The sequence below is a fragment of the Pyrgilauda ruficollis genome, unplaced genomic scaffold (genome assembly GCF_017590135.1).
Source record: "Pyrgilauda ruficollis isolate IOZ18807 unplaced genomic scaffold, ASM1759013v1 scaffold120, whole genome shotgun sequence".
NCBI lineage: Eukaryota > Metazoa > Chordata > Aves > Passeriformes > Passeridae > Pyrgilauda > Pyrgilauda ruficollis.
The window spans coordinates 1,376,132-1,395,975 of NW_024510322.1; the positions used below are offsets into that span (position 1 = coordinate 1,376,132).

The window sequence follows — 19,844 nt, forward strand, 5'->3', positions numbered from 1 at the left end:
AGAAAGTGCCTTCTGTTTCCTGGCTCACCAGGAAAACTGCGATAGAAATTTGATTTCTTGGAATAAGGGAAGAAGATAATTTTATGGTGGCATTGCTGCCAAAACCCTTGAAAGTTCCTATAATATAGAAATGTCTACAGAAGACAGCATTTAATGGTAACTTTCTTTCTTGAAGGCCCCCTTTGGAAAACATTGCAGTGCTGGTTAAATCTGTATGTAACAGCTGCATTGTTTATTAGGTTTATGTGATTGATTATATCCAGGCACGCTTCCCAGATTTTTAGCTTGCTTCTTTGAGACATTGCTTCTGTTGTCCCATCAGCAATTTATGGCTTCATAGGCCAAGACTTACAGGGTGGTTTTGATTTTTGGAAAACTTTGTTAATCAAATGTTGGCTTTGCAATGCCAGGGGAGGTTTGAATCCAGCTCTTCTGTATCTGAACTCCCTCTCTCAGTCATGTGGCTATGTAAGTGACTGCATTGTACAAGTCTGAAGGATAGGCAGAGCAGTGAGATGATTGCACAACTGATAATTCACCCTTTACTTTCCTGAGCCTGTACCAGAAGTGCAGGTTTCTGAATTGCAATTGTTATTTTGCCTTTGGTGTGTGTTCTCATAGTGTCACACACCACAGAGTCATTGTCGCAAGTAGCCCAACACAAGCCAGCAGTAGTAGATTCATTGAGAGGGTCTATTCAAAGCAAATGTTTCAGGAATTATGGAGAATGCTTAATGATATCCCTAGTTGATGATATTTTCTTTTGAATAGTTCCAGATGTCTGAGCACCATAAGCAAGAATTACAAAACTGAGAAAACAGAACTAAACAATCATAGAATAATGAAATGGTTTGGGTTGGAGGAGACATTAAAGATCATCTTGTTTCAAATCCCCTTCCATGGGCAGGGAATCTTCCTCTAGGTCAGGTTACTCAAAGCTCCATCCATCCTGGTCTCAAACACATCCAGAGCTTCTCTGGGCAACCTGTTGCAGTGCCTCACCATCGTGACAGTAAAGAATTTCTTCCTAACACCTGATCTGATCCTGCCCTCTTGCAGTTTCAAGCCATACTCCCTTGCCATATCACTGCATGCCCTTTTAAATCACACAGTGTGTTTTCCTTTCAGGAGAGTTTTGTTTTGTTTTTTTCTTTTTCCTTTTTAATGTGTTCTCTATGATAATTTTTAACAAATACAGGCTTACCAGCTCAGTCTTTTCCTGGAGTAATTTCATAAACTCATATCTAAATAATGAATTTCTTATCAGTGTTTCTGCTAAGTAATTCAGTATGGTGTGAAGGAACAGCCTATATGAATCCCATTTTTCCTCTTCTGTGCTCAATAAATATCTGAATGCAGAACTGGAACTGAAGCTTGCTTTCACCCTGGTCTGAATGCAGACAGCTTTCTTGGTTCATTCAATTGAGATTTTTGCACTAGTAGTAAGTGCAGAAGGGATCTCTGAGCCTCCTTTGTGAACTCAAGAGGACTTAAACCATTCACATCACCGGTAGCAGCACCTTCTTTGAAAGTCACGTCTTTTCCAGAACACTTATGTCTTTGAAAAATCTTGGCCATCAGTTGAAAGCACAATTTTTTTTGCATGGAAAGTGGTTGTGATTAGGTGACTCTGTGTCTCTGTGCAGCCGGGGTGACCAGATTCTGGAGGCGGATTCTGTGAGCCTGCGTCACGCAGCGTTAAGCGAAGCCTACGCAATCCTCAGTGAGTGTGGACCAGGTCCAGTCAGTCTAATCATTAGTCGTCATCCTAACCCAAAGGTGAGGAGAAAATGAGTGAGTGTATCTGGATTGTTTTCATCTGGCACGGTAATTTGAGTCTTGCTGTTGGAAAAGCAGCAAATGAAGAAAGTGGCTTTTTCTCGCTATGGCATGTATGGTGCAAGATGTCAGGATTGTAATGATGCTTCCCAGTTTTGTAAGTCATAGCAATGTTGGACTGTCCCTGGTGCTTTTCACTTAGTCACCCACTGATCAATTGCATTTTCCTGGAACTGCTTGAATGAAGTGTTCCCATCTTTCCTGGTACTTGGATGAAGTAGCAACGCAAATACAGCACAAGATCTCTTCCTCCTAAAAAAAAAGTTATTTTGCAGTCACTTTGTCTTTGAGTAGAATATAATTTAGGGCCAGGAATATATGTATCAACAGCTTGAATTGATCAACTGTAATAAAGTAAAATCTATCCAAAGATCAAAGTTTTCCTTCAGGAATTAAAACGTGAGAATAAGGAGCGCACTGCTACTGAATCTGTGCAAGGTCAGTTTGGAAATAAGGCTGTATTTACAAAGTAAGTGGTCTCAAGCATTTTTTAAAAATTGATGATAGAAGATGAAAGCCTATTAGCCAAGCTATAGGGAATAACAGCTTCTTTTATTTCAGTATTTCAAAGAATTTTATGAGTGTACAAAACCTTCCTGTTTAAACAGGAATGAAGCTGTAAAAATATTTGCATTAGTGGGTCCAGAAAGCTCTGACTTTTGAACTCATAACTACAAATGGCCTTAATAAAGCCATATCTAGGAGAACTCGGTTTTCTTATTTTGTAATTAATAGTGTATTTTCTGCTAAATCAAATATACAGCCAACAGACAGTGGCCTCCTTGCCGGAGTTTATTATCTTTGTTGGAAGACCTTGTGCTGCTAGAAAGAAAGAGGCTGTGGTTCTTTTAAAGGTAACCACGGTGAGGGTAAGAGTTGGGCTTATAGCCTAAGATAACAGTATTTCTGGTGAGTCTCTGTGCTGTGCTGAACCAAAACAATGGTCAATGTGATTGCATTATTAAGACTTACAGACTTTTTGGATTGTCTGTAAGAAGCATGAAATAAAAATGCCGTGCTGTAGAGCCTGCCCTTTCTCATGTGTCCCTCATCTTGCTGTGGTGGAGTCTTGAAAGCTGATGAGTGACCTAACCTGGTGTCTGCTGAAAGGATGAACTGAGTTAAGCTAATTGCTTGGTATTACTCAGTAACAGAGGGAAACTATTAAGTGGCTCCTATTACAGTTTTCCAGAAGTGATATTTAAGATGATAACAAATCCTTTGCCAAGAAATGTATGAAAAGCTAAAAGTTGAGCTGGAGAGACCCTAAAGCATTTTTTCAGTACTGAATCCATAATCCTGGCAGTATTGAATCCATAATCTCTCATGGCTGGATCTCTGGAGGAGTGTCTGTATAGGTACCCGTATTTATTGTTATGTTACTGTCACCCATTTTCTGAAAGCACTGGGGGATCGATAAATAAGTGTTGGTATTTCATTTTATTTCATTTGCTTATAATAATAACCCAGCTTGCAGACTGGAGTTAGGAATTAACTTGTCCCTTTCCATTTTTAACTGCCTGAGCCATAAAGGATACTAAACATCAAAGCTGGCAGAGTTTGCAGAAGCATGGATTTTTGGTTAACTTAAAAAATGTACTGCAGTGTACCTAGGACCTGTTTTAATTCTTGGGATATGTTTTACCTAAAGGTTTGTGTAAGGCCATGGATCATAGTGTAAGGATCTGGTCCATGTTCTGCAGGAATTCCCTGTGCCCCAGGAGCTCAGGGACTTTAGGTTTGCTGTAAGGTCATGACACAGACTGGAAACAGAGATGTGTTTTTACAAAGGTTCATGTTGTTTCGAACATTTTTATACTTAATTTCTTATTTTATAACACAAAAGATCCACAGTACATTTTGCTGCTGAGTATGTTTGCTTTGGTCTTTTCATGTACTTCCAAAAAAAATACCACAAAATTTTATTTCTGCTTGTTATTCTGACTGAATATGGCATTTATGCTGTGTTTAAACTGCTGAGTTTGCTTCAGAATCTCTCAAATCTTCATGGTTCAGGAAGACTCAAGTTTGTAGTCTCTATTTATGTTGAATTTTAATTCATGTAAAGCAATGTGCGTAGCAAGTATTTTTGACAGAATTAATTTGCTTTCTGTTCTTAAATATATATTTCTGCACACCAGTTGTTCCTGTATAAAATCATATGTTTTCCAGTAATAAGAATTAAACGTATGGCAGTAATTGTGGACTAAATTAGCGAATATGGTAAACCAGTATTTATTCTTAAACCAGGGAAACATTAATTTCCAATTGCTAATTTAGGTTTCTTTTTAAAAGCAAGGATAAAAGAAAATTAAAAAGACAGCTAATATTATGGGAAGTCTGGTATTCTTCCGGTGGGTTAAGTGTAGAATAGCTTAAGTTTCTGATGTATGATTGCACAAAGCAGTCTTTGTCTATTTTAAAGTAATATTTTCTCAACAAATCAATACACAGCTTTTAATTGAGTTAAAACTGGACTGTAATAGCTTCATTTGATTTCTTTAAGTCTGGGACTGTTTTATTTGTTTATATTGTGTGTCACTTGGATGCAGTCTTCTTGCAGCTGGCAGGCTTCTTCTTCCTGGTTTTTGCAGGAGAGTGGCATCGAGAGAGTCTGAGTCAGGGGACAAGGGCTTAGGAGCACTCAACTAGGTCTTCTTTATTACATCTTTAAAAATAGTGGCTTACATGAAATGGATGTACTTGTGGTAAGTGGTAAGACTCTTGTAATTTCTTGTACCCTGTTTGAGCTTTGTCTTCCACCCCACTTCAGGTTTCAGAGCAGGAGATGGATGAAGCAATTGCACGTACTACCCACCGAGAGAGCAAGGACTCCAGCTCCTCTCACGTCACAGGTAGCAACATGTTCTCTTCTCTAGTGCCTGTTCTCTCACAGATGCAGGAGCATTTAAGGGCGTGCTCTGAAGTCCCCCAGCATTAATACTTTGAGAGCCCTCAAGACAGCAGAAGAGTGTAGGGAGTATCATCACTCTGTCCACTGCAGAAATTTTAGCACAAACATCCAGTTCATATGGATCAGCTCTGCAGCTTATGTAACTTGCTTTTGTTTGCTGGACTGCCATGACCTGAAAGTAGGGTTGTCAAGAGGTGGTTGTTCTGAACTTTTTTCAAGATGAGGAGAAGCACAATGTTCCAGCAGGAAAGAGCAGGAGGGGTCTACTCCATCTATGTATGCTTGCCCTTAATGGAAAAAAACTCCCAAAAAGTATTGTGACCATTTGAAGAAATCCAGGTGTTGCATACTGGACTATATGTTTTAACACCATTTTGATCTTTAAAGTCATGTCAAAATACGTACTCTGGCATCTCTGTGATGTGTTTGAACTCTGGCATTCCGCAAAGTCTGGCAGATGAAAGCAAACTTTTGGCAATGGCAGAGTGACCAGTAAGGTGATGTTCAGATAGAAATGTTAGATTTGTTATGATCCCCTTTTTATGTGTGTCAGCTAAGATCTGCTTTGAAGTTGACCTTGTCAGTGGCTGCTGATTTGTCTTCTGAGGTTGCCCCTAGTCAGCAGCATGCTCCAACAGATGGGGAGGACCATCTTCTGCTCCTCTCTTGTTCATAGCACTGCCCTAGGCCTGGCTGGTGTAACATGTCTCCGTGGTAGCATTCCATCTGAGCTGAGAGAGAACTTCTGAAATGCTGAATAAATCTCACTTTAGGAAAGCAATTCAGATAATAAATAAGTGGAATTAAATGCGGCCACCAGCTCAGAAGATGAATGAGAAGCCTGTTTGATTAGATGGCCCACAACTTTAATTTTTGGCATCTAATCTGTGTTTAACAGGAGCTGTGCAAAAAAGTCCATCTCCTAGTGTGAAGGCCAAACAAGGAGAGACCTCATCTCCCCTCAGCTGGACAATGAAACGCTTCTTGGAGCCAGCAAGCCGGGTAAAAGGATTAGATGCAATAAAAATAGAGCCTGCTTCAAATTCAGCTTTTACTGAAGCTCTTGGTTATGGGGTTCAAAAACCTGCGTGCTCCTTCCCTGTCACATGAGCTCCATAAAAGGGTTTGTTTCTTGTGTCACACATCTAAATTGTGACAGCAGCAAGCTTCTCTTTGTCTGTGTGACTGTAGGCTTTGGGAGTGATGTGCAGAGTATGGCAGAGAAGAATGTGGGGTCCCACCTCCTGCCACCTCCAAAGCACCCCTGCTTTGTGGGACACATTCAAAGTTAGCAGGAAGGATCTGAGTCTGTGGGCAGAAGGCTGAGACTAAGTCTCTCTGTATAGCCATTGCAGTGGAAAAATCTGTTTTTCCTGGTAAAGCCAAGGAAGATGTAGACACAGTGTCTGGAGGTACAAAGCCTTCCTTTCTCTCAGTGTAGAACAAAGAGAGCTGCGCAAGTGAATAGTTCCATCCCTTTTTTCTGCATTGAACCACACTTGTAAAGCGGTGGGATTTGGAATCCTTTTTTATTTATTGTATTGACAAAAAATGTGTTGATGTGCAGTGCTTCAGACATCCAATTTCAACAGTTTGGCTCTCAATATACAAGTCCTCTATTTTAAAAACAGGGTTTAAACCTACTTCATTGACACAGCAGTATAAGTGGTCTGTGTGGTGCTCACATGCAGGCAGGGGCTTTATGCATCGAGGACAGCTAGTCACCAGGGTCACTTCTCTTCAGCAGGGATCTGTCAGCTCTGAGGCAGAGCTTTCCCAGTACTTCTCTCATGATGGTTCGAGCCATCTCCCCTTCTCTGATGCTGTCCCTGGCTCGTGTGATGAGGAGCAGCTCCGTCAGAAGAACAGGAACAGCTGGCTGGACGATGGCTCTCTTCTCCCTGGCAGCCTGAGTGAGTGATACAAATGTGTCTGGTCACTGGGCTAGTAGGGGCAGAGTGACTGAGTGCTGGGTTCCTGTACAGGAGAGCTGTGGTGGTCCCTGTGCTGGAAAGAAATGCCAGGCAGTGTATTGTAAGCCATTGTTGATCTCATGATGTCTTGGTTTGGAAAGACAGGTGTCTGCTGAGGAAGGCAGGAGCCTCCCCTGAAATGGAAAACGTAAACCCCCTCCCTCCAAATTGCTATAAATTTTAAATTAAGGGGCTCTCAGGCAAAAAATATGGGAGCAGGAAACAACAGTTCTTTACTAGGGAAGAAAATAAAAAAGGTAAAATAAACAATGCAGTAAACTAAAGAATGCTGACAGAGTCAGAACAAAACCTGACACCCTCTTGGTCAGGGTGTCAGCAGTCCAGTTGGAAATGTGGCTGCAGTCTTCCTGGGTGTGATTCTGTCGGAACAGGGATCCTGTAGAAAGGTGTAATCTTCCTCTGAAGATCCGGGGGAAGAGAGCAGGTGTTTCTCTGGGAAATCCCTGTTGTTCCAGAATCTCAAGATGCTGGTGTACCAGAAACTCAAGATTATATCCGGGTGGAATGCTTGGCTCTCCCCTCTGGGCAGAGCATCTCACAATGGGATGCTGTAGTTCTTATCAGCCATGCAGTGACATTCAGTAGCTGTTATCAGCAGATGTCTCCCTGGTGGTGGAAGAGATAAGGAAAACTGCCCACAGAAGACAACTGCCATATAGATGGTAAATAGAATACAATTTGCTTGACAATCCAGGACACATGAAGTTCTGGAAAATGGAAGGAATTTACAACAATCCACAGAAATGCCTGTTTCCGTGATATTTTGTTCAAAACACTGTTCTGATAAAGTGAAAATGACTTTGATGGGTTTGGATGAGACTAGATTGACAGCACTGCGGAGTTTGGGGTTTTTTTCAAATTACTGATCATCTTATTTATTACATTTATGGAGACTGTTCATAGCTATCTAAGAAACTTTGAGAGGGTCAATATATGTATAAAAACAAACAAATGTGTAATTTTACGTCAGATATTTCGCATGTGTGTCTTTCTCCCCATAATAACTGACTGAAAGAACCTTGTGTGTCCTTAATGATGTGCACCTGATCACAAATTCAAAGGATGTATTTGTTCTCTCTTTCCTGTTTTCTCAAATATTTTCTTTATCTACATCTTATTTTCTGTGGAAATTATTTAATGTTTAAAAGCATTTTTACATTTCTAACTAGCCACCAAAAAATGGAAAACAAAATAACTTCCCACAAAGTGAGATGCAGTTCTTTCTAAGGAGAGTGTGGGAAGGGTTCTTGGGTTTCTTACTTGATGATTTGAAATTGATTGTTGTGTGCTTCAGTCTGTGTTCAAGAAAACAATTTTTACTCTCTGTGAGTTAATTCAGGAGTCTTGAGCTTAGATTGAAGGAAAATGTGAAAGAAAATCTGTTGTTTAAGCTAAAATACACACTTGAATTTGCATCCCTTTCTTCTTTGAGTCATAGTCGTAATTTAGAAATAAACTGAAAATAGAACTAGACATGCTAATGAACTGATTTGGGGAATTACCCATAAATTGTAGCTATCTGCAGTCCTCTTGATGTTTACTGCAGTTAGAGAGGACATGAAAAGCCTGCTTTTTGCTTTGTGAAGAAGAGTTAAGCTTCCTCTGTAAACAGACCCACATGTATTCTGCTGTAGTGAGACGCGCGGTGTTAAAAATCATCTGTAAGTATAGTTAAGCTATAACTTTTTTTTCCCTAGCTGCTAGAGATGCAGGAGTGACAAAAGCAAATGGTTTGGCTTCTCCAGCTAGTGGGAGGTCATCTGGCCATCACAACAAGCATGTGGAGTCTGTCCGACCTGGCATCCTCAGCGACAGCCCCAAATCTGCCCGCAGCCCCTTCCACCGACAGAGACGGGTTGTTTTCTATGATGGTGACGCCAGTGATGATGACGAAAGTTCCCACTTTCACAGAAGCCAGAGGGCCAAGAGCCAGGAGGATGCTGGCATTGTCATTACAACCTCGTCTGTAGAAATCGATGATGAGAGCCAGGACAGTGAGTCATCGAGATACAGTAGCATGGAGACATCTTCCCCTGTCTTCAGCAACTCTGTGGAGTCTGCAGACAGCACGCTGGAGCAAGCTGAATCTCCTTTTTTCCCCATCATAGCATTTGATTACTCAAGTGTGCCTGAAGTTCGTCTTGGCAGCTTGAGTTTGAGAGAGCTCCGGGAAGCACAGCTTGAATCCAAGAGATCACCAAAACTTGAGCACAGAGCAGTCACCAGAGTAAAAAGCATGATGAGCACTGAGTGCCGAAGCCTTCAGAGGCACAGGACAGAGGAACATGGCTCTTACAACAAGCCTGTTGCCAGGATGCTCCCTCACAGCAAGAAGTGTGAAGCACCTGATGTGGTTGGGCAGGGCCAGGTTGAAGTCGTCACTCTGGTTCGCAATGAGCACGAGTCATTCGGCCTGGATTTGGAAATCCAGGCCATGCCCTTAAAGGTTGTTGTCACAGGGATGCGGCCAGGTGGACCAGCAGAAATGGTAATTTGTAATTTGAGTACCTTATAGTGCTGTGCCTTCCCATTTTGGGGCTGATTACTATTATTTTCATGGTTATTATTAAGCAGGTGGTCTGTTGAAAGTAACTACAACTGAGGTGTTTGTCCTTACCGGACAAAATGTCTCACCCCATGTTGTTGTGGAGCTGCTGCTAAATAACGTGTTTCTGATTCAGAAGTGCACCCAGGCTAATTCAAAACTAAGAGAAGCAGCACACAGATCCACTGGGAAGGTCTCATCCCCCCTTGTAATTGCAATTTTGAGGGAATGAAATTTTTGTATTCATGTTCCAACTATGAGCAAAGAGAAAATAAGTAAATCCTGGTGGCAGAGGATGGTGGTAACAAATGTATATTATGCTTTACTATTTTATATTAGCATGTCCCCGTATTAACAGGCATCTGGAACCAAGAGTCTTTAGGTGCTGGCCAGGTTTGCCAAGAGCTGCAGTAGAACCAGTAACACATTGCTCTTCTGCATCTCATACATGCACATACCACTATGGATACGTGCTTCGCGCTGGTTGTGGAATTGCTAGATGTAGAAGTGGAAAAAGAAAAATAATACTCTGGTGTACAAATCTGGCTGTAGCATTTTTAATCTCATTAGTGGCCACTAGAGTAAGAGGGGATATGGCATAGCAGTTTGAATAGGGTTGTGATATCTGGGAATTAGGGTTTTGCTCCTGCCTTTTTCTCAGACTTCTTTGGCAGTATTTAGAAACAAACCTTTACCTTAAGAGCTCAGTTTATGTCTGTGCACTGGTTTAGGAGAGTTCCACCTGAGAAGTAGTTCGTGCATGGAATTAAAAACCGACACAGTGTTCTAGTCCTGAAGAAGCTAGGGCTGATCCATCCCATTTCATTTAACTGAGAGAGCTGTGTCCTCCATCGTGATACTCATCTCCCAGAGAAACCAGCAGATCTTTTGACCTTCCTGTTTTAGATTGATCTTTAATTCTCCTCCTGGCAGAAACACGTCTGTTCTTTATTTATGTGCTGGCAAACTGACAGCAGTGGTACCTGTGCTCTGCAGTGACGTGAAACTGGGGATGTTGCTCATAAGCTATTAATTGCTTCCCTGCAATCTCTGCAGGGCTTCTGATGTGTATTTATAATTTCCTTGAATCTCTCTTTGCATCAGGGATCAATGGGCAAGATGTCTGTAGGAGATGAGATTACCACTATCAACAGCATCCCCGTCAGCAAGATGATGTACGAAGAAATCTGTTTGCTTATGCAGTGTCTTCCCACATCCGTAACCCTGGAGATCCAGAAGGCAGCGTCAGGTGAGAAAGCAGTTTTGCTTTCGTACCATTTTTTCTGGGTACAAGTGAACAAAATGTCCTTGAATCTGCTGGGCCTGACCTTCTGCTGTCCTGGCTTTCCACATGTATTCAGAGAAGAGGACAGGGGGACAATTGTGTCTGCATTGGTGAGCCAAGCAAAGCACTTCATCACCAAGTCAAGCTTCAGGGTCCTCTCTGGCACCATAATGAGGGGAGAAAACTTACTCCTGTGTGAAGTATTCAAAGTTCCCACACAGAGTGGGTCCCTCCTGCCAGTGTTTGCAGAGGTCTGAGTCATTTGGTGCAGTCCTGGAACTAAAGTGGCAGTGATCTTGTCCTGACAACTCATTTTATTGCTGTACCTGTTCATTAAATATATAGGCCCCTTATAATCAAATCTGTCTCTCTTAAATCTGAAGTTCTAGTAATGTTTTTTATGAATGGACAATAAGACACTAAAAACCTATTTTCTTTCTTCTTTCTTTCCTTCCCTTTTATTATGTCAGAATTCTCTAAAGTGCAGGAAGATGAAACAGAAAACTAAAATCTTACAAAAATGTTTATTTTTATGTTTCATTACAGAAAGTTTTCTAGTGTGAGCTGAAATACTTGATACCTTCTTGCTTTCTACTCAGGGCTGATTTATGCTTCTACAGCAATATATGAATCCCCACAGACAGGACAAATTATGTGGTGTGGAAATGAGTGTTTCAAAAAGAAAAGCATACTTTTCAAATTCAGGAAGACATAATATTTTCATTTGTTCTAGCTTATGATCTTCTTTGTGTACCTTTGTGTACCTGGGAACCTAAAGTGCTTCCAGATGCTTGACTTCCAGTTGTTCTTTAAGGAATTCCAGGCTTGGCAGGATTTTGTTCTTGTTTCCTTAGATTGCTGTGGCTTTTCAAACCAATAGCATTGGGGCAAGGACACATTGGCAGTACTTTGTAAGGCACTTCACCCTTCCCCTTGTCCTATCCCACTGTCAGAAAAAGGTGGTCTCTTCAGCATGTGATCCACCATGCTGAAGCAGGGAGTACTTCAAATTCCAATCTGGCTGCTTGACATAGCCTTCCGGAGGTGTTTTTCCCTTGTTGACTCCAGGAGGAATCAGCACTTCTTAACATGGATACCTAAGTTAAATGATGTGGATAATCCTGCAGGTTTGTGTGAGAAGTACAGAGATGCGCAAGCACCTTTAAATGAGCAGGAAAGGGTGCTGACAATTAATAGCCTCTCCTTCTCCAGACACTTTCTGGGCCCCATGTCATAGTAACTGGCTTCTGGAAGGCAGCTTGAATGGGGATGCATGTCTCAGGAGCAGGGTAGAGAGGTGGAATCTGGTAAATAGGGTGAAGTGCTGGAAGCTGAAGATGTGGAGAAATGGGTGAGCAGGAATGTGTCAGAGTGTAGCAGTGACAGGGAGCTCGGTGTGCTGCCCAGGAGTGGGTTAAACATGTACTGGAAGCCAGGAGAGGTCTGTGCCAGAAATGCAGTAAAGCCCATGTGCTTAATGTGTGCGCAACGTCACCCATGCATGTCACATTGAACACCTGCAAAAGTGCTGAGGGGTCAGAGCCAAGTTATTTATGCACAGACAGTCACTGTGTTATCTGGTCACCTTTGCTATGTCAGGGCTTTCTGTGCTCCCCAGGGTCTCTGCTGGAGACTTCAGAGATGAAACAAGTGATGAGAAGCAGTGCTGCTCAGCATGACTTACTGCATGCTGACACTTTGGTAGTTGGCTGCTTGACTGCTGCAATTTCAAAGATGAGAGTTAAACAGATCATGACTACTCACCTTGGATAAGTGGATTGCTCCCTTCTGTGCACTACTCAAATACACATGGTTGTGATTAATTTGAGTTGTTGTAAACATCATTACAGAAGAGGAGTGCAGATCAAAATGAAAACATGTAGTCTATGTGGGTGTCTATTTTTGTAATAAAACCTGGTGTTTTCTGTATCACTACTTATATTTGACAGGATTTTGCCTTTTTTCTTTCTTTCTTTTTTTTTTTTTTTCTTAAATCGTGATGCAGCTGTCAGCAGATTTACAAACCTCATCCTGTCTCCAGGGGTAGACACTCAAAATCAGGCCAATGTCAACAGCATCCTCACAGCGGAGGAAGAACAGAGCTCTGGGAAGCGAGAAAGGGCAGGTCTGCAGGCTGCTGTCGGCGGCTGCGCGGCGGAGAGAGCAACACTGCCGCCTGATGCCACCAGCAGGGACATGCACAGAGGTGGCCCGAGGGCCAGCCGTGAGGAGGACTGCGCGGCCATCCCCGTCACTGACATCGATGACCTGCTCAGCCAGATGGGTGCTCCCGAGGGCAGGGCCTCGCGCACCCCATCGCGCGCAGAAAGTCCCCTCCGAGACGAGTACACCACCATGTGCTGCTGTGGCACTGACGAAGGCTGCCCCGGGTCCGAGCCACGAGCACCCAAGCAGGAGCTGCTGGAGAAAACTGTGAATTGTGGAGCCAATGCACAAGGGGTTTTGGGGCTGTCTGTGTTGGACTCCATCAACACAGGCAAACTTTTTACTGTGAATAAAAACTCTTTAAATAACTATTCTAGGAATTTTAGCAGTTTAAATGAGGATGAGTTGCCTGCAGCAAACTCTCTGGAACGTAAGAGGAGTGACCCTTTTCCAAAGTCAATGTATGGGGCTGCGGAGGATTCTCACTCGGATGCAGAGTCTGTCACGGAAGCCTTTGACAGTGCTGGTGAGGGGTTGCTTGGGCAATGTGCTGCTGCTAATGCCCCCGCAGGCTCTATTGTAACAGAGTCAGATGAGGAGCAAATTGAGATTTGTTGCATGAACGATGAGCCGCAGAAGCCCGCACAAGAGCAGCATCTCACCTCTGGAACAAGCTCATCCTCGCTGTCCCCCCTGCACCCTTACAGTGGAAAAGTTTTGCAGAATGAGGGCTGTGCAATGTGTGGGTCACTGGAGACAAGCATCAACAAACTAGGTTTGGAAGATCATGGTGGTCCCACTCCATGTCCTTCACAGTGTCCAGATGTGTCCTCTGCGTCCTTGTGTTCTTCTTCCTCAGTTCTCCTGCCAGAAGAAGACATCCTAAAGAATTCAGTCAGTATCCCTGAAGTTTACTCTTTCTGTAACAATGGTGCCTTACGTACAGAAGAACAGATGGATTTGGGGACCAGTAATGAACATAAGAAATGCTGTGAATCTACTGAAGAGAAAGGATCTCGACACTGCAAAAAGACAAGCTTTTGCTCTACTAGAAATGTCAATGTCTTAGACAACAGCTTGTTTGAGAAAAAAGGATGTCATGATGAGCAGAGATCCAAATCTGAAAGTGAAATGGCAGTTGATGACTGTAATCATACTGTTAATTACTGCTTGGTAAAGAAAGAAACCAACAGTTTGTCCACTTTGTCTAAAACAGACAGCAATCATGTGAATGCATTGTCAACAAGAGGAATATCACTCAGGTCACCCTTTCCCACTAGATCTAAAGATCCAAAGGCTAATGCAACTCATGAATTGCCAGGAAAAAGTGAGAAAATTAACTCTGTGACTTCAGGAAGGACTTCAAATGGAAAAGTCCAAAGCTCAGGCACAAATCACTGCAAAGGAGCTGCAGTACCGCACAGCCCATCCTCACAGAAAAAATCCTGTCAGGAGTCTAAGGCAATGGCACAAAAAAGTATAATGGACACCCTTTTAAATAATCAGAAATCTAAAGCAGGACCAAAGCTAAAAGGGTTCACCATCAAAAGCAAAGCAAAGATAAATTCAGATTCTTCTGGCATTACTTCTACCAAAGTCAATGGGGCTGATCAGAAAAGGGCTTCTGTTTCGCCACAACTATCCCCCAAACTCTTGGGAAAGAAAACACCATTGTCCCGTAACTCACCTACAAACTCAGATCCTGGAAAGAGCATTTCAGCAGCCTCAAAGACTCTGAAATCAGAACTAGAAAATAAACCATCTCTGGTAATTTCTGAAGATTCACTTCTGCCTCTCCTGAATGGCAGCAGCAGTCCAACCTCGAGTGGTGAAATGAAATGTGGCTGTGGAGAGCTATCATGGGGAAAGCCAAAAGAGAAGCAAGTTTCCATGCTGGCTGTGGTGTGTCAGGGTAAGGATGCTAAGGTGGATGATTTTAGAGCCAGAGACAATCAGTCCATAGTCACTTCACCTCCTCAGGGGATACCAAAAGCTGAATATGTAAAAGGGAGGACTGATAACCCTGGAGGAGACCTGAACACAATCAAAAGCATCCATAGTGCAGATGACCTTAGGCAATTAGATCTGCAAAATGTAGGAACAGCTGCTGGAGCCTTCTCTTCTTCATTGGGGTCCCCCTCAGTTCAGCAGGAGCAGCTGGAAGGGCAGGAGATCCAACGCACTTTCATTGAGGTGAAGCTTTCCTCCTCATCATCCCCTTCCTCCTCCTCCTCTGCCTCGTCCTCACCAGCATCGTTTTTGCGGCTGCCATTGCTGGAGAAAACAGAAGAGGTGAATGCAGAAGTGCCTCGGCTGACTGAGGAGATGGGGACCATGCCATATTTCTCAAGAGGAGATACTGCTGGAGACAGACGTCTCTGTGGCTTGTCAAAACCTGTGACAAGGACCTACTCAATGCCATCCCAGTTATCGGGTCACTTGAGGGAGGACTGCCATGTTGCAGAGGTTCACCCTGTGCAAGATCCCCAGGGCCAAACTGCAGAGGAGAAATACCCACAGGCAGCAACGGGGATGTTAAAGATGGTGCACCTGAATCTGCCTAACAGCCAGAGTGGAAAGGAGCAAACTTATGCCTCCAAAAGTGCCCAGAAGGTCCATGACACATCTCCCTCAGCCAGTGACATTAGCTACCCCACTGCTGATAAACTGAGAAGCTTCAGGCGGAATTACTATTACTATGAGCTGAACTGGCCACATGAGCCAATTTCATCCTTCTCTGTCAAACAGAGGATCAAATCCTTTGAAAACCTGGCAAATTTTGACCGGCCCGTTGTGAAGGCCATTGATATATGCTCGGCTGCAAGGTTGCCCCTTGCCAGGAGGTCATGTGGTGGGTTGGCCACCACATCCAGCTCCGCTGAGGCACCGTGGGCACTGCGGCGCAGCTTGAGCTCCTACGGTGGCAGTCCCAGCTCAGCCAACACCGTGGCCAAGTCTCCCCTTGGCACAGAGCCTGTGTGTGTGACTGAGGGTGGCAAAGAGGATGGAAAGCCCCAGAGGAGCGAGGAGGATGGTGCTGGGGCAGACATGGCTGCCTTCCCCAACTCGGCCTCGCAGGCACGCCGCAGCCGGGGCCTGGGGCGGCCGCTGCTGTCCCGCTCCAGGCTGCGGGAGCTGAGAGCCCTCAGCATGCCCGACCTGGACAAGCTGTGTGGAGAGGGCTTCTCGGAGCCCCGGCAGCCCGCCTGCTTCAAGACAGAGCTGGAAATCACGCCCCGCAGAGTCCTTGGCACACCTGCCCAGCGCGGGGCAGCTCCACCAGCCCGCTGCAGCCCAGCGGAGCTGGGTGGGATGGGAATGGGAGCCTGCAGCCCTCGGGACAGCGGCTCAGGGACACCGGGTTCTGCCTCTGATGATGACGTGCCCCATGGCAGCTCTCTGGATGGGGGAAACAGCTGGTCTATCAGGTTGGTGTCAGCTTTGCTGTTACTGGTTCATCCCTGCTCGAGGCAAAGCTTCCACTGTGCCGCAGGTCTTCCCCAAAGCACGTTTTAGCTGCGGCCCCAGCCTGCTGTCCCCTCAGTCTGGGTGTGCCATTCAAGACCTTGATGCCTCAGAGCTGCCATGCTGCTGTGTCTTGGCTTCACTACAGAATTAAACATTTTATCCTGGAATGGCGGGGCTCCTTTTCTGTGGCCCCTCTAGCTGGTTTTGGTCAGTTTTTGGCCATGTTACAGCACAGCAGTAGTGGTGGAGAGGAGTCTGCACAGCACTGGCTGCCAGCACAGCCTGTGGTGACAAACGAGCTTGTTGTCCTGCCAGAAGTAGTCTTCAGATGTAGCTGTCTCCTGTTAATGTCTGTTGCTAAAACCATTAGGGAAGGATGAGGAGAACAGAACAGGGACTGACTTTCAGAGTTATTCTTAAATAATCTTCTCTGCCCCTTCCTATTCTCCCAGCATACACAATTTCTTATCAGTTTTGAAGATTCCTTCTTTGTCATTTATCCTAATACAGCCTACACTGTATATGTGAAATGCATCTCTACAAATTTGGGAAATACAGAGCTCTTCTGTCTTTTTATGTTTATTTTAGCTTGGATCAGCTGCTCATCTCAAGCCTGGACCAGCAAAAACTGCAATCTGTTTTGGCAGTGGTAGTACCAAAGTGTGATGTTGATGCTATGCTCCAAGAAGTCAAAGCACAAGTAAAGGTAAAACCCACAAGATAAAACTGAGTTATTGGTGGATTTTTGAGGGTTTTCTTAAGGGTAGATAAAATCTTTTCCAAACTATTTCAGGGCTCCTCCAGTAGTCCCATGACAGGCTATTACTACCAACTGCAGTTAATGTTAATTTAACTAATGCTCGTTTTAAATGCCTGCTATAAACCTGTGATAATTTTGAATGGCTTTTTGTATAAGGAAGTTCAGAAGCAGTTGTGAGTCACAATAAATAGACCTATTCTAAGTGGAAAAGTATTCTTCCATCTGGGCTCCCCAGTAACTCCACAACAGAATTTAGCTTTCCACTGGCCATCTGGGTCAGACTCAGTTTCCCCACCATGCAGGGGGAAGCTCTGTTCCTCTTTGCGCCTCTTGCCTTTTGCTAGAAGCTGCAATCACAGAAATTGAATTTATTTTGTTCAGTGGTGAACTTGAACACTACAATGTGGCTGCTGAAGGGTTTATAAGAGACTCCTGTGGCCTTTCTGTTCTCTTCTGTGGAAACTGTTTTTTGTATCAAGATAACCTGCTTTACGTAGGTGTTATGTAGGTGTTTGAAGAAGGCTCCCAAAGTGAAGCTTGCCAGAACATTACTTCCCTACTTTTGGTGTTTCTGTTTGTGGGATATATCCACATCCTTTTTAAATCAGAACAGAAGTTGATAAAATAATGACAGTGCTGGAAGGGAAATTGCCATCTGGTCTGCATAACTGCTGGCTGAGCTGCATCTAGAGTGTTCTTGAGTTTTGTTCACAAAGATTGCAATTTCAAACATAGAACAAGCTGGGGGGAAAAGGACCTTCCCAAAATATCCAGCTTTATCTCCTTCCAGGGGACAGCATAGCTAAAGAATGCAAGTCTCAAAAGTTTGGTGAGCCAAGAGGGCTAGCTAGGTTTACTGATAAAATTAGGATTGGATTGCACAACTGGACAGAGATAATTAAGTGTTCTCTAAAGTATTTTGCATGTGTTTTTGCAGAGATTATTTATTTATGCCACTTTTCAAAGCCTGAGAGCTCAAATATTTATAAAGCTGAATGCTTTTTGGAATGCACTCCTTGTCTGCATAGTTTCTTATCCATATTTAAGCCCAGTGTGGCACATACTCTGGAAAAATTTATGCTATTCAAATGGTAGATTTTGAATGTACAATAGAACAGTTCTTCATAGTTATCCAGTTGCTGAAAAATGAGCCGTACTGCCTGATTTGGACTGAGAGCTTCTCTGGGAAGAGTTTGTCACCATCCTTTACATTAAACAGTGCTGAATTTACTGCTAGCACTTAATAAATTCTACTAGTATTAATTTTAAAATGATAATTTTATTTAGGTCTCTATGACTGGTATCTTTGGCTAAGAGTCTAAACAGAGGTGATTACTGGAGGCCTGGTGTGTCCTTTGTGTGTCCAAGTAAAGCAGTAAGCATCTACAGCCAGGTCTCTGCCCAATATTATGTGTGCTGGCAAGGAGCAGATTTGAGGGCTGGGGAGGGAGGGAATGCACCTTGGGAATGGGAAGCCAGTATCCAGACTGTGTTGTTGACTGGCCCAACACATATGATCCTTGGATAACTCTTTTAACATATGAACTTCTGACTTTCTTTCCTTCCTTCACCGGTGTAAACAAATTAAGTTGAGATATCATGGGTTGGGAAGAGCCTGATCTCTTGAAGAAAAAGGATTGCTACAGGACTTAACAGTCAAAGATATGTGTATTTCCATTGCTTGGAAAGGGGCTAGCCTAGTTACTTAACTGATTTTATTATTTCTAGCCAGACATAAAGCTGTTCTCATCTGAGTACAGGTGAGCCAGGTCTTACATTTACAAAACACTGTGGACAAAGATCTGCCCTCACTGCTCCTCTCCCCTTGAGTGCTGATGGATCAGTGATGTGGAGCAGGGTGACATCAGTTTCTGACATTGCAGGAATGCCTCTAGTGTAGGAAATCTTCCACAGACACTTTGTGGCAGAGAAACATGCCATGAGACCAAGAATTTGACTGTTGTTTCACAAAATCTAATGATCTGTGGCTCCCTGTGCCGTCAGAAACAAAAGGCAGATGCTGAATTAATATGTTGAGTTTAGTGAACTAAATATAGCATTTAACGCTAAATTGAGATTGAGATTGGATTCTAATGATTTGCTCTTACTTTGAGTATTGGCAATTTCTGGAAATAACTGGTGTTAGATAGGATCCTGGGGAAAAGCTGGGATACCTGCTTTCTACTCCCCACATCTGATGCTCTGGCCCACAGATAGGTACTGTGTTCCACCAAATTCCTTTCTGTAGGTCCCCTTATACCACAAAATGTGATCTCTGTGACACTGTCAGGCTTGTTGGATGCAAACCTGCACCAATCTTTTTCCTGTGCAGGATGCTTTAATTTCTGCAACAGCACAGCTCAGTCGTGTTGAGGTCACTAACAGGCTCCTTACTTTCGTTTCCCAAGTGAAACAGTTTTTTCTGCCGTCCCATCTAACCTTCCCAAGCTTCAGTAATGTAGCCACTGCTCCTTGCAGGATTGTCCAGCCCTGCTGAGAAGAGGGTGACGCAACTGCTGCATTACATCTGTGTTACTCTTTCGAAGAAGAAGAAATTGTATAACAAAAGTGTTACTAATTCACTGAAGAGTACAGTGCTTGGTCCAGAAAGGTGTATGGGAATATTTAATTTTGACTGCAAAATGTTGAGCAATGCAAAACTGACTACTGCCTGTAAAAATTAGGCTGCCTAAGGTTTAATGAAGAAATCTTTCTTGTCACCTGAGTTATCCTAGATGGCTGCTTCATTCTGTAACATGAAATGAAATGCATTTAATGTCTCAATTTTAATTCCTTGAGTTGTCTCTTTTCACCTGCCATAATTTGTGGGTACTGGGAATTTTGTCATTTATGTGGGTACTTGGTCTTAATAT

At 43.4% G+C, this 19,844-nt stretch overlaps 1 protein-coding gene across 1 annotated transcript in view; it reads left to right on the forward strand.

Annotated features, from left to right (window-relative positions):
• PDZD2 (PDZ domain containing 2) overlaps positions 1–19,844 on the forward strand; it is a 138,067-nt gene that overhangs the window by 108,023 nt on the left and 10,200 nt on the right. The window contains exons 13-20 of the mRNA XM_041490216.1: positions 1,647–1,779; positions 4,613–4,694; positions 5,652–5,755; positions 6,498–6,666; positions 8,445–9,235; positions 10,397–10,541; positions 12,583–16,171; positions 16,800–16,917. Of these exons, the coding sequence (XP_041346150.1) occupies positions 1,647–1,779; positions 4,613–4,694; positions 5,652–5,755; positions 6,498–6,666; positions 8,445–9,235; positions 10,397–10,541; positions 12,583–16,171; positions 16,800–16,917 (5,131 nt within the window). The remainder of the gene's footprint in view (positions 1–1,646; positions 1,780–4,612; positions 4,695–5,651; positions 5,756–6,497; positions 6,667–8,444; positions 9,236–10,396; positions 10,542–12,582; positions 16,172–16,799; positions 16,918–19,844) is intronic.